The sequence below is a fragment of the Rhincodon typus genome, chromosome 22, assembly GCF_021869965.1.
Source record: "Rhincodon typus isolate 14 chromosome 22, sRhiTyp1.1, whole genome shotgun sequence".
NCBI classification, from domain to species: domain Eukaryota; kingdom Metazoa; phylum Chordata; class Chondrichthyes; order Orectolobiformes; family Rhincodontidae; genus Rhincodon; species Rhincodon typus.
Window position 1 is genome coordinate 18,951,379 of NC_063353.1, and position 12,213 is coordinate 18,963,591.

The 12,213-nt window shown below is 41.8% G+C and overlaps 2 protein-coding genes across 2 annotated transcripts in view; one reads left to right on the plus strand and one right to left on the minus strand.

Moving 5' to 3' along the window:
• Positions 1-6,919, minus strand: part of srr (serine racemase) — an 8,625-nt gene extending 1,706 nt beyond the window's left edge. Inside the window, 4 exon segments of the mRNA XM_048610542.1 lie at positions 314-444; positions 4,520-4,698; positions 5,371-5,558; positions 6,817-6,919. Coding sequence (XP_048466499.1) covers positions 314-444; positions 4,520-4,698; positions 5,371-5,558; positions 6,817-6,881 — 563 coding nt within the window. The 5' untranslated portion in view covers positions 6,882-6,919.
• Positions 6,920-8,021: 1,102 nt separating this feature from the next.
• trmu (tRNA 5-methylaminomethyl-2-thiouridylate methyltransferase) overlaps positions 8,022-12,213 on the plus strand; it is a 38,567-nt gene continuing 34,375 nt past the window's right edge. Inside the window, exon 1 of the mRNA XM_048610167.1 lies at positions 8,022-8,186. Within this exon, the coding sequence (XP_048466124.1) occupies positions 8,102-8,186 (85 nt within the window). The 5' untranslated portion in view covers positions 8,022-8,101. The remainder of the gene's footprint in view (positions 8,187-12,213) is intronic.

Sequence of the window (12,213 nt, forward strand, 5' to 3'; positions counted from 1 at the left end):
TTAGCACCAAAAGTTGTACATGATCTACTAAACAATCACTTTCGTTCTAGAATAGTCACTTTTTCAAAATAACCTGAATGCAGCTTAGATTAGGAAGTCTCTGACTAATGGAATAAAGTAATGTAGGTTGGGTATGATCTTTTCAAGAGACCATGTAAAGGTTAGACTTGTGTCTGGTTGAGGACAACTAGACTCCATATAGTCACTTCTCTGGGGTGAGTGAGAATGCCTCCTTTGCTCTGATGCAATGCAGTAAATTTCAAGAAGAAAGTAACTTCACCCAGATAGACAATGATAGGAATTGGACTTTTACCTTCCATGGCCAGCAATCAAATCTATGTCATCAAAAGGGTGTAAGAAACTCATTTTCTGATCCTTAACAAATTGTTCCACAGCAGGCAATAATGATTTGGATGGCATGTGCTCCACTTCTACACCATAACTCTAGATTGTGATTATAAAAATGTACAATATTCAAAATTAGTAGTTATCAATGACATTAGTAAAGAATACTTCTGCCATTTATTAAGACCTGTGAAGATATTAAACACTCAATTAACTTGTGACCCTTGTTTAATCATTATAAAATGTTATAGCAATTACATCGCTTGCAAAGAATCTTTTTACTTTAAAAAGCTGAGTCTAACATGTTCATAGTGATACATTTCATTTTATGAATACAATTGAGATGATTTAAACTGATGTCTATATCTATAGATACCTATAGAGAAAATCCCATTTTCCTAATTAAATCTGAAACTATTTTGACAATTTGGAGTTCTTAAATATACCTTTCAAGATATTTGCCGTTAGGGACATGAAGACTATCTAGTCACAAATATTTTGCAAGAGCTGAGCCACTACTTTTCATACCATTATTCCAACATACTTGTATTTTGTTAAAGCTACAATGGAACAGAAATCAGGACTTAAACTGAAACCAAAATACTCCAGGTGTTAGAAATACTTTGCAGCCAGACTTGCTTTCATGGAAGGGTCCCGACCCGAAACGTCAGCTTTCCTGCTCCTCTGATACTGCCTGGACTGCCGTGTTCCTCCAGCTCCACGTTGTTATCTATCGAGACTGTGTGGTTTAAGATTAAAGCTATTTTCTAGTATCTAGCGGCAGCTTTCTACTTTCAGCATTCAGGTTTCTTGTAGTTGTAAGGTGACTCTTAACAGTCTACTTTCTGCAGTGCTGATGTGAATTCTTTACCCAATTCAGGAATCCTGCTGTAGGATTAGGATATCATGGACCTGCATTAAAGATGTATAACTTAAGTTTCTTTGGTCCTTTGAATAGCCCCAGCCACAGCTGTGGCAGCAGCACCAACTAATGCCATATGGCTACAGACTGATCAACGTGAATTACCTGCAGTTGCTTTGTGTAGCTGCTAATTAAAGTCTTGTCCTCCATATTGAGTTTGTTTGCAACTGCCAACTTAGTGAAAATCAAACTGGTATAGGAAAGACAAAGATAGTAGGAACTGCAGATGCTGGAGAATCTGAGATAACAAGGTGTAGAGCTGGATGAACACAGCAGGCCAAGCAGCATCAGAGGAGCAGGAAGGCTGACGTTTCGGGCCTAGAGCCTTCTTCAGAAATGGGGGAGGGGAAGGGGATTCCGGAGGGAGGAGGGTAACTTCTTCAAGGTAGGCATCCTTAGAAGAGGCTTCGCAGTGGGGTTAAAATTGTTTCAGAGATAGTGAAACAATCTCTGGAGAATCTGTCCCCCATTTCTGAAGAAGGGTCTAGGCCTGAAACATCAGCCTTCCTGCTCCTCTGATGCTGCTTGGCCTGCTGTGTTCATCCAGCTCTACACTTTGTTATCTAGGAAAAACAAATGTGCTTCTATTCCTGAAATTGAAATTGCAGAGGTTTGTCTGCTAAATAGGAGTGAACTTCTCTAGATTTTACTTGTGCTTAATTGGACTATACAAAAAAAAAGGTAACTTAGTGTTCACTCTATTAAATCATAATAAAGAAGACGCAGCTTTATTTGATCCAGCAGAATGGATAAATGAATAGGTTGATCGAGCCTCTGCATTCAAAGGCAAGTAGTTGTAGGTAAGGTTTGCAGTCACTGCAGTGACTGAATAGTCTTGGAAATCATGTTAAAATGACATTGGGAAATCATTTTTAGACTTAAGGACTTTAAAAGTCAAATTATTGTACTTATTAAAAGATTATACTTAAATCTGAAATCGTGCTAAACACTTTGACAACATTTCAGATTTTAAAACATGATTGCATGTTAAATCACTCTGTTTTAACTTTTAAAATTGTCAGCTTCATTAAGTATTTGCAAATTGTGAGGAGGCACCTTACACCTCTGAATAAAGCTGTAAAATTTTAAAGTATATTTCAAGGAGAATTAACAGGCGCACCTTTTGGCACTGCAAAATCTATTCCATTTTGCCACAGGATAGATGGGGGTGAACAATGAACTTTTCCAGTACGCTATGGAAAGTAGGAAGCAAGTGTGCACCATCATCAACAATAACTTGCTTTTATATATCCTCTCACATAAACATTGTAAGCTACTTAATATCCACCAATACTTGGCTAAAAGTACATCTGCTTACATGCATCAATTCCACTTTTGAGCGAGGGTTTCTAATTTCCTCTTCTTTGTATCACTGCGGTTAGTCTCTGAACATTATCTCCCCAGGTGGTGTCTTTTGACTTTGCAAAATTACCTTTTAACGAATTGAAAGGAAATACATTTGTACCATACCACCACTCACTGGAACTTTTCCTTATTTATATGTTGTAGGCCGAAGTGTAAAACTCTATAATCTGACCAGGTGGACAATATGAATGCTCCTTTTCCTCCTTCAAACTATGCAGGGAACCAAACCTCCTTTGACCTGGTACTGCAACCTTATGCCGCAGTCGCATCAAGATTGGTTCGTAATTATGGTCTCTGTTAAAAATGAGATTAGCTCCAAAGTCCTTCACTCTTAAAAGTTTCTTCCAGGGTCTCAAAAATATGGAAGGGAAGGATATCCATACTCTAAATGCCTTCTTGCAGTCTTCAGACTTTTAAATTCCAGATTTAGAACTACATGTTCCTACATCTTTACATACTTTATATTCTCTGACTATTCAACCACAGTAACATCCTTCACTTTGAGCCTTGCCCTGGACCATGAACCTTTCATCATTTTTCCTGGAATAGATATGATGTTTTTCATGCACTGATATTGCAACAATCTTTGTTTTGAGGTTGGTTGGCTCGCTGAGCTGGTTTGTTGTTCTGCAGATGTTTCGTTACCGTGCTTGGTAACATCCTCAGTGCAGCCTCTGATGAAGCATCGGTGTGTTTTCCCACCTGGTTTTTAAACTCTGGGGTCCGTTGCGATGGATTGCTTCACTTCCGGGTTTCCTCTGTAGTGGAACGTCTATGGGGTCAAGTTCAATGTGTTTATTAATAGCATGCTTTGTGGAGTGCCATGCTTCCAGGAATTCTCGTGCTTGTCTCTGCCTAGCCTGTCCCAGGATTTTGGTGTTGTCCCAGTCGAAGTCGTGGCTCTCCTTGTCCATGTGGATTGAGATGAGTGAGTATTGGTCGTGTCTTTTTGTAGCCAGTTGGTGTTCACATACTCTTGTTGTTAGTTTCCTTCCTATTTGTCCGATGTAGTGTTTCTGGCAGTCTCTGCAGGGGATCTTGTAGATGACATTGGTCCTGTCCATGGCGGAGAGTGGGTCTTTAGTTCGGGTGAGCACTTGTCGTAGGGTTGATGTGGGCTTGTGTGCCCCTCTGATGCCCAGCAGTCGTAGAAGTCTTGTGGTGAATTCTGACATGTTTCTGATGTAGGGTAGTGTGACGAGTGTGTCGGGGCGTGTAGAATCTTTCTGATGCTGTTCCTGTAGGCATCTCCTGACCCAGTTCTTTGCATATCCATTATCCTTGAACAATTTGCGAGAAACACTACATTGGACAAACAGGAAGGAAACTAACAACAAGAGTACGTGAACACCAACTGGCTACAAAAAGACACGACCAATACTCACTCATCTCAATCCACATGGACAAGGAGAGCCACGACTTCGACTGGGACAACACCAAGATCCTGGGACAGGCTAGGCAGAGACAAGCACGAGAATTCCTGGAAGCATGGCACTCCACGAAGCATGCTATTAATAAACACATTGAACTTGACCCCATATACGTTCCACTATGGAGGAAACCCGGAAGTGAGGCAATCCATCGCAACGGACCCCAGAGTTTAAAAACCAGGCGGGAAAACACACTGACGCTTCATCAAAGGCTGCACCTGAGGATGTTACCAAGCATGGTAACGAAATGTCTAAGGAACAACAAACCAGCTCAGCGAGCCAACCAACCTCAACACCCACAACCCGAGCTACAGATCTACTCCAAAACCTTTACAGAATCCTTGTTTTACCTCCAACTAAGCGGCCTTTTCCTGTCCTTTTTAGCTACAGAAAAGGTTTAGATTCAATTCAAATGTATGCTTTTCCTAAGTTACCAAATACTTATATCCATGCTTACAGCGATCAGGGTAGCCCTTGATGCTGGTGCTGTGTCTGGCATTAGTACTTTTCCTCGATGCCCAAGATGATTCAAAGCATAAGCAAAGGCTTTCCCATAATTTCCTGCTGACATTGTAATGAAGTGCCCATTTTCTCTTTTGGAAAACTGATTTGCTTCTCCTCTGATCTTGAATGAGCCTGCAAAATAATTAGAAGTTTATGTATTATTAGTATTGAAGGCACATTTAAAAACTGTAAGTGCCACATTTGAATGTTTCAAAATTGGCTCCCATTTTCTGAGCAACTTTAAAATTAGAGATCATCTTATGCCAGTATTAAGGTCAGTAAATTAATTTATATTCATAGATTTATTAGTGGAAAAAAATCAGTCAACCAGAAATGTTTAAAATGCAGTTCTAACTGAACTAATGTAAAATTCCTGTACAGCAGTAGCTAACAAGACAGCTGTAAATAAATGTAAGTCTTTCAGACTTGTCAATCCCCTATTTTGCTATATTTCTCTTAATTACGAACTAATGCCTGTGGATAGCTATATAGTTAAGTCAGATTTTGGTCTAATAAAAGACTAATTAAAGTAACATGGTCTACTAAGCACAACTTCTTTATATTTCTGATGTACTTTTTTTAAAATGATGTTTTAGTTCAAGAAATCCAATATAATGAAAATAAACATTAATTTCAAAATATTGTTATTCTTTTAACAGTTTAACCAGTAACTCTGAACTATTAATTATGCAAAAAGTGTCTCCCTTCAGCATTAAAAAACCTAAAAATTCACATCAACCTACTGTATTGCAGTATGTGGAATAAACGGACACACAACATTGTAGAAGCATTCATTGTACTGACCTGTTGTTTGCATGTTTTCAAGCTTAAGATACAGATCACAGTTGATTTTCATTGGAACTGCCCCATGAGGCAGATGGATCACAGGAGTTTCAATAACTTGCAAAGTGCTCTGCTTTACTGCTTCCCTGGCTTCTTGCAACATCTGTAAGCTCAGCAAGGTTTCTGCTTCTTTCATTTCTGTTCTGACTCTGAATTGTAAAGCATAGAAATGCACTTTAAAAAATAGTTTAAGAATGAGTTGGTGTCTACCTCATTCTTGTCTCATTCTATCTACCAAACTGAAAAAGTCACCAAGGAGCTTTGATCCACTACTTCAAATTTTACTCAGTTTTGTGATCAAATTTTGCTACAAAAAAGATTCAGATAGCTATTTAAAAGACTTCTGATGCATTATATGATCAAGTGAGGAATCATTGTTTTGTTTCTAATTTACTTTCCTGAGGAAAAAAATCTGAATCATGTCATGGTATGAGAAATAAGTGTCTCTCCAAAACTTCTGCCCCTTCATATCTCTGCAGCTTTACCTTACATGTGCCACCTTTTCCCTTCTTAAGGTTTTCAAACTCGAGCCTTTATGTGACTTTCCACCTGACCTTCACTCCATCATTATTGGCAGAGACCTCAGCCATGGTCTTATTTGTCATCCTAAATCTCTTGATCTCTTCAATGATCTTTCAAGAGACATTTTAGTTTTGACTAAATCTTTGGCCCTCTCTTCCAACTCTCCTTCCATAGTTTGGCATTCCTTTTTATTTGTTTTGTTCTCCCCCTCTGTAATATGACTTTGGATGATTACTATATTAAGGATATTACATAGGTGCAAGTTGTTCCGTGAGCCCCTCATTGTTACCTAAATAGCCATTTTTCATATGTGACCATTTGATAGTTTTCTTTTAACTGTAAGAGTATAACTGTGTAGGGAGCCCATGTGCCATAGTGGTTGTGTCCCTACCTCTCAGCCAGAAATCCTGTGTTCAAGTTCGACCTACTCCAGAAGTGTATCACAACATGTCTGAACAGGTTGATTAAAAAAGCTTACAGCTATGTGAACAGTTTACCTCCCATCCACAAAAACTGTCTCATAGGAGTCATTAAAAAGCAATCTTGAGGCAGAAACCTGTAAATCCCATCACCCTGCTAGCTCAGGGAATACTATGTGACATCTGTCACTTACCCAGCTAAGTTCATCTGTTGTTGAGATGTTAGATACACTCTGATTTCTGTGATTTTTTCCCCTCTTCCCCCAAACTTTTCATGTCATGAAATAATGGGGATAGGGCCATTAGTCTATGAAAAGCAGCTATCTCATTTTTCTAAGATTCATTTTGAATTGTTAACCGTTGTCTCGACTGATATAAGTAGCCCCTGTCAACCCTGTTTCTATTGGTGTTAAAATGCAAATAAAATAAATGTTATTAGCTCCAATATCTAAGGTAATTAAAATACCTGAGCATTTTGAAAATCTTGGTAGAGGCGTGTATACACTCAGAAAGGTGGACGCGGTGACACATGTTATTAACTTGTTAGTGAGCTCAAGATAGTCACATATAAGGACCCGGGTTAAACAGGTGACAAGTTATCCTGTAGCATTTGACTTAATTCTACAACATCGTGCTCGTTGTTAGTTATTTTGAACGGAGCTAAGTCGATCCTTTCCGTCAGTTGCAATTATTTATCTGGACATTCCAAGATTTGTGGAGTCTTGTTGTGCACAAATGTACTGTGTTTTCTTGATTACGAAGGAGACTGAACTCCAAGTGTTTTTTTTAATACACTTCATTCTGTCCCGAGATCGTGAAAGAGTTTTAGTATACCCTTAAAAATGTTTGCTGTTTTGCTTTTAAATCTGATGGATAATCCTTCCCCCAGTCTGTTATATCCCAGCGTCGGAGAGGGCAATCATCTTCACTACAGGAGAAAGTAAACTTGGAAACAGCTGGAAACCACATACATAAGGCAGCAACAAGATCAAAACAGGCATGAAAAATAAATTTATTGGTAGTATATTTTAACATAAAGAAATACTTTAAATTATATAATTTAAAATAAAAATGCTCACTACTTTTCAAGTCAGTCCCTCATCTACTCTTTCCGTTCCCGTGCGGCATTATTTTCCAGTGTGTATTTCCGGTTTCCTGTCGAAAAACTAAAAAAGCGGCCTGACAAAGGTATCATAACATCGCAGGGATGATGCTGTTTTGCTTAAATGAGTTTTAAAATGATTTTTCAAAAAAAAGTTTCATTGATGAATTTCAGCGTGACATCCCTCTCTTGTGCCAAGTTCACTTCTCTGATGGAATTCTCTTAAATCTTATTAAACAATATCATCAGAGTCAAATTTAATTTTATGCCCCCGATTGAATTAAATTGTCAGTTAAATATTCCAAGGGGGTATTTGCAAATCTTGACAATGGGTTCCCAGAGGTTTGTTTAGAAATAAAGGAGCTTCCTAGTTTCTGCTCTGTCGGTGTTCACTGATGTTTGACTTCATGTAGTCACTTGTTGTCTTTAGGTCCGCCTGACATTTCAAACACAGCACAGAGGGTTAAACAATGTCAGGGCTGTGTGTGTGTGCGCGGGGGATAAACAACTCCGGGCTGGACTCCACCAGCCGGACACTGTTTCCTGGGGGATTGATATTGTGAGGAACACGAGTTGCAGCATGGCGGTGCTGAGGGGTTAGCAGAGAGGCTCAGCTCGGCGCGGGGTCCCTCTGTTCCCAACACCGGCCATGAGCCGGCCGCTGCGGCATGTGGTGTGTGCCCTATCCGGAGGTGTGGACAGTGCTGTAGCGGCGCTGCTGTTGAGACGGAAAGGTGAGGACATAGCACATAGTTACAGGTTTAATACAGTGTTTCACTGCAGCAGCTACTGGGATCTGGACAACAAGATGGTGCGAGCACCCCTGACCGTTGCTAGGGCTCTTATTTTGGTACGACTCGTTCTTCTGGCACAGTGGCAGTGTCCCTACCTCTGAACCAGGAGATCTGGGCACAAGTCCTGCCTGTTCCAGCAGTGTGAGAACATAAATAGGAGCAGGCCGTTGGCTCGTCGAGCCTGCTCCGCCAATCGATAAGGTCATGGCTGATCTTTTCGTGGACTCAGGTCCACTTACTCCCCTTCTCACCAAAACACTTAATTCTTTTACTGTCCAAAAAATCTTTGCCATAAAAACATTCAACGAGGTAGCCGTAACTGCTTCACTGGGCAGGGAATTCCACGGTTGAGGTTACCTTGCTATGTCACTCTGAACTGATTGAATACAAAAAAGGGTTGCACATGCAATGTCAAGGCATACACGGCTATGGGCCAAGAGCTGGAAAACGGGATTAGACTAGGTGATTGTAAGGTTTTGGAGTAGATTTGTAGCTCAGGTTGTGGGAGTTGTGGTTGGTTGGCTCGCCGAGCTAGTCTGTTGTTCCGCAGACGTTTCATTATTCTGCTGGGTAACATCATCAGTGCAGCGTCCGGTGAAGCGCCGGTGTGTTTTCCCGCCTCGTAGGTGGTTGTTTTTGGCAACATGGACGTGATGGGTCAAAGGGCCTTTTTTTATGACTTTTTTTAATTTAATAGCAGTTATCGAATCATGAGGCAGGACAGTATTTCCATAACCATTAGAACAAAGTCACTATTATTATTCAATGTATTCTGTCTGTGTTCTCCCCATATGATCTTCCAGCGAGTTTATGGATTTAGAAATATTCATCTCGTTTATCTTTTAGGCAGGTATTGATGACACTAAAATTTGAGAGTTCTGTACTGTGGGACATTCAGGTGCTTTGAATTGGAGTCAGGGGTAAGCCACTGCCCTCAGAGGGAAGTGTTGTGTTCTATCTTGACACTGTTATTGGGAGTTGATGACAACCTAAAGGTGTGTTATTTCATCAAGAACATTCCAACTAATGTCGTCAGGTACACAACAATGCCAAAAACAGTGCTGTATCCTGGAATACATGAAATTGTCAGAGAGAGTCACGTAGATTTTTTTTTGAAAAAGTGTTTCAAGGCTATGGGTATCACTGACAAAACTAGTGTTTGCCCATCTTTAATTGCCCTTGAGAAAGTGATGGTGAGCTACCATCTTGAATCTCTGCAGTCTATGTGGTATAGGCACCTCATCGTCGCAATCAAAAATACACCCTTCAGCTTGGTTCAGAAATTCTGCTATCTTGAGAGTATTCACTCCAACAGCACTGTGTTGGATGATGGAATTGCCAGTTGCTTGGCCACAGCAAGTTCAGCATTTGGTAGGCTCAACCACAGGATTTGAAAAGAACAGAGAGTTTGCTTTAAAACAAAGATCAAAGTCTGCCCAGTTAGAGGTTCTCGCACCAATTCCCTATGGCTGTGAGTCATGGGTGATCTACTTATGTCACAATGTGACTAGATGCATCTGCCATCATTGCTTATGATCCATCTGCGATGTCAAGTAATTGGCAAAACCTCTAACATTTCTTGCAAGGTACTTCATACCTAGTATTAACAGTATGTTTATCTGAACTGACCTTCACTGGGTCAGCCATGTGAGTTCACATGGAGGATTCCTGTATATGAAAGAACATATTGGATCCACATCAAATTTAGATACAAAGGCATATTGAAAACCAATCCCCAAGTGTCTGAGAGCCAGAACATAGGGGGAGGAGAAATCCTGAAAAAATTCAAATGGGGTTGTCAAAGAATCTTAACATTCAAGGACAATAGTTTTTAATTTGTCTGTTTGGGAATTCAGAACAGTGGGAATGGATGTTAGAGCAGTTGTATGCTCCTCCTGTAGAATGTGGGAGGTAAGGGTCACCACTAGTGTCCCCACTGACTTCATCTGCGGGAAGTGCACCCAACTCCAGCTCCTCGGAAACCGTGTTAGGGAACTGGAGCTGGAGCTGGATGAACTTCGGATCATTCGGGAGGCTGAGGGGGTAATTGAGAGGAGTTACGGGGAGGTAGTCACACCTCAGGTACAGGAAAAAAGTAGATGGGTTACAGTCAGGGGACGGAAAGGGAACAGGCAGACAGTGCAGGGATCCCCTGTGGCCATTCCCCTCAAAAACAAGTATACCGTTTTGGATACTGTTGGGGGGGATGACTTACCAGGGGTAAGCCATGGGGTACAGGTCTCTGGCACAGAGTCTGTCCCTGTTGCTCAGAAGGGAAGGGGGGAGAGGAGGAGAGCATTAGTCATTGGGGACTCCATAGTTAGGGGGACAGATAGGAGATTCTGTGGGAACGAGAGAGACTCGCGGTTGGTGTGTTGCCTCCCAGGTGCCAGGGTCCGTGATGTCTCGGATCGTGTTTTCGGGATCCTTAAGGGGGAGGGGGAGCAGCCCCAAGTCGTGGTCCACATAGGCACCAACGACATAGGTAGGAAAAGGGATGGGGACGTAAGGCAGAAATTCAAGGAGCTAGGGTGGAAGCTTAGAGCTAGAACAAACAGAGTTGTTATCTCTGGTTTGTTACCCGTGCCACGTGCTAGCGAGGCGAGGAATAGGGAGAGAGAGCAGTTGAACACGTGGCTACAGGGATGGTGCAGGAGGGAGGGATTCAGATACCTGGATAATTGGGGCTCATTCTGGGGTAGGTGGGACCTCTACAAACGGGATGGTCTACACCTGAACCAGAGGGGTACCAATATCCTGGGGGGGAAATTTGCTAATGCTCTTCGGGAGGGTTTAAACTAATTCAACAGCGGGGTGGGAACCTGAATTGTAGCTCCAGTGTACAGGAGGTTGAGAGTAGTGAGGTCATAAATAAGGTTTCAAGGTTGCAGGAGTGTACCGGCAGGCAGGAAGGTGGTTTGAAGTGTGTCTACTTCAACGCCAGGAGCATCCGGAATAAGGTGGGTGAACTTGCAGCATGGGTTGGTACCTGGGACTTCGATGTTGTGGCCATTTCGGAGACATGGATAGAGCAGGGACAGGAATGGTTGTTGCAAGTTCCGGGGTTTAGATGTTTCAGTAAGATCAGGGAAGGTGGTAAAAGAGGGGGAGGTGTGGTATTGTTAGTCAAGGACAGTATCACGGTGGCAGAAAGGACGTTTGATGACAACTCGTCTACTGAGGTAGTATGGGCTGAGGTTAGAACCAGGAAAGGAGAGGTCACCCTGTTGGGAGTTTTCTATAGGCCTCTGAAAAGTTTCAGAGATGTAAAGGAAAAGATTGCAAAGATGATTCTGGATAGGAGCGAAAGTAACAGGGTAGTTGTTATGGGGGACTTTAACTTTCCAAATATTGACTGGAAACGCTATAGTTCGAGTACTTCAGATGGGTCAGTTTTTGTCCAATGTGTGCAGGAGGGTTTCCTGACACAGTATGTAGATAGGCCAACAAGAGGCTAGGCCACATTGGATTTGGTACTGGGTAATGAACCAGGCCAGGTGTTAGATTTGGAGGTAGGAGAGCACTTTGGTGATAGTGACCACAATTCGGTTACGTTTACTTTAGCGATGGAAAGGGATCGGTATATAAAGCAGGGCAAGAGTTATAGCTGGGGGAAAGGCAACTATGAGGCGATGAGGCAAGATTTAGGATGCATAGGATGGAGAAGGAAACTGCAGGGGCTGGGCACAATTGAAATGTGGAGCTTGTTCAAGGAACAGCTACTGCGTGTCCTTGAGAAGTATGTACCTGTCAGGCAGGGAGGAAGTGGTCGAGCGAGGGAACCGTGGTTTACTAAAGAAGTTGAATTTCTTGTCAAGAGGAAGAAGGAGGCTTATGTAGAGATGAGGCGTGAAGGCTCAGTGAGGGCGCTTGAGAGTTACAAGTTAGCCAGGAAGGACCTAAAGAGAGAGCTAAGAAGAGCCAGGAGGGGACATGAGAAGTCTTTAGCAGGTAGGATCAAGGAAAA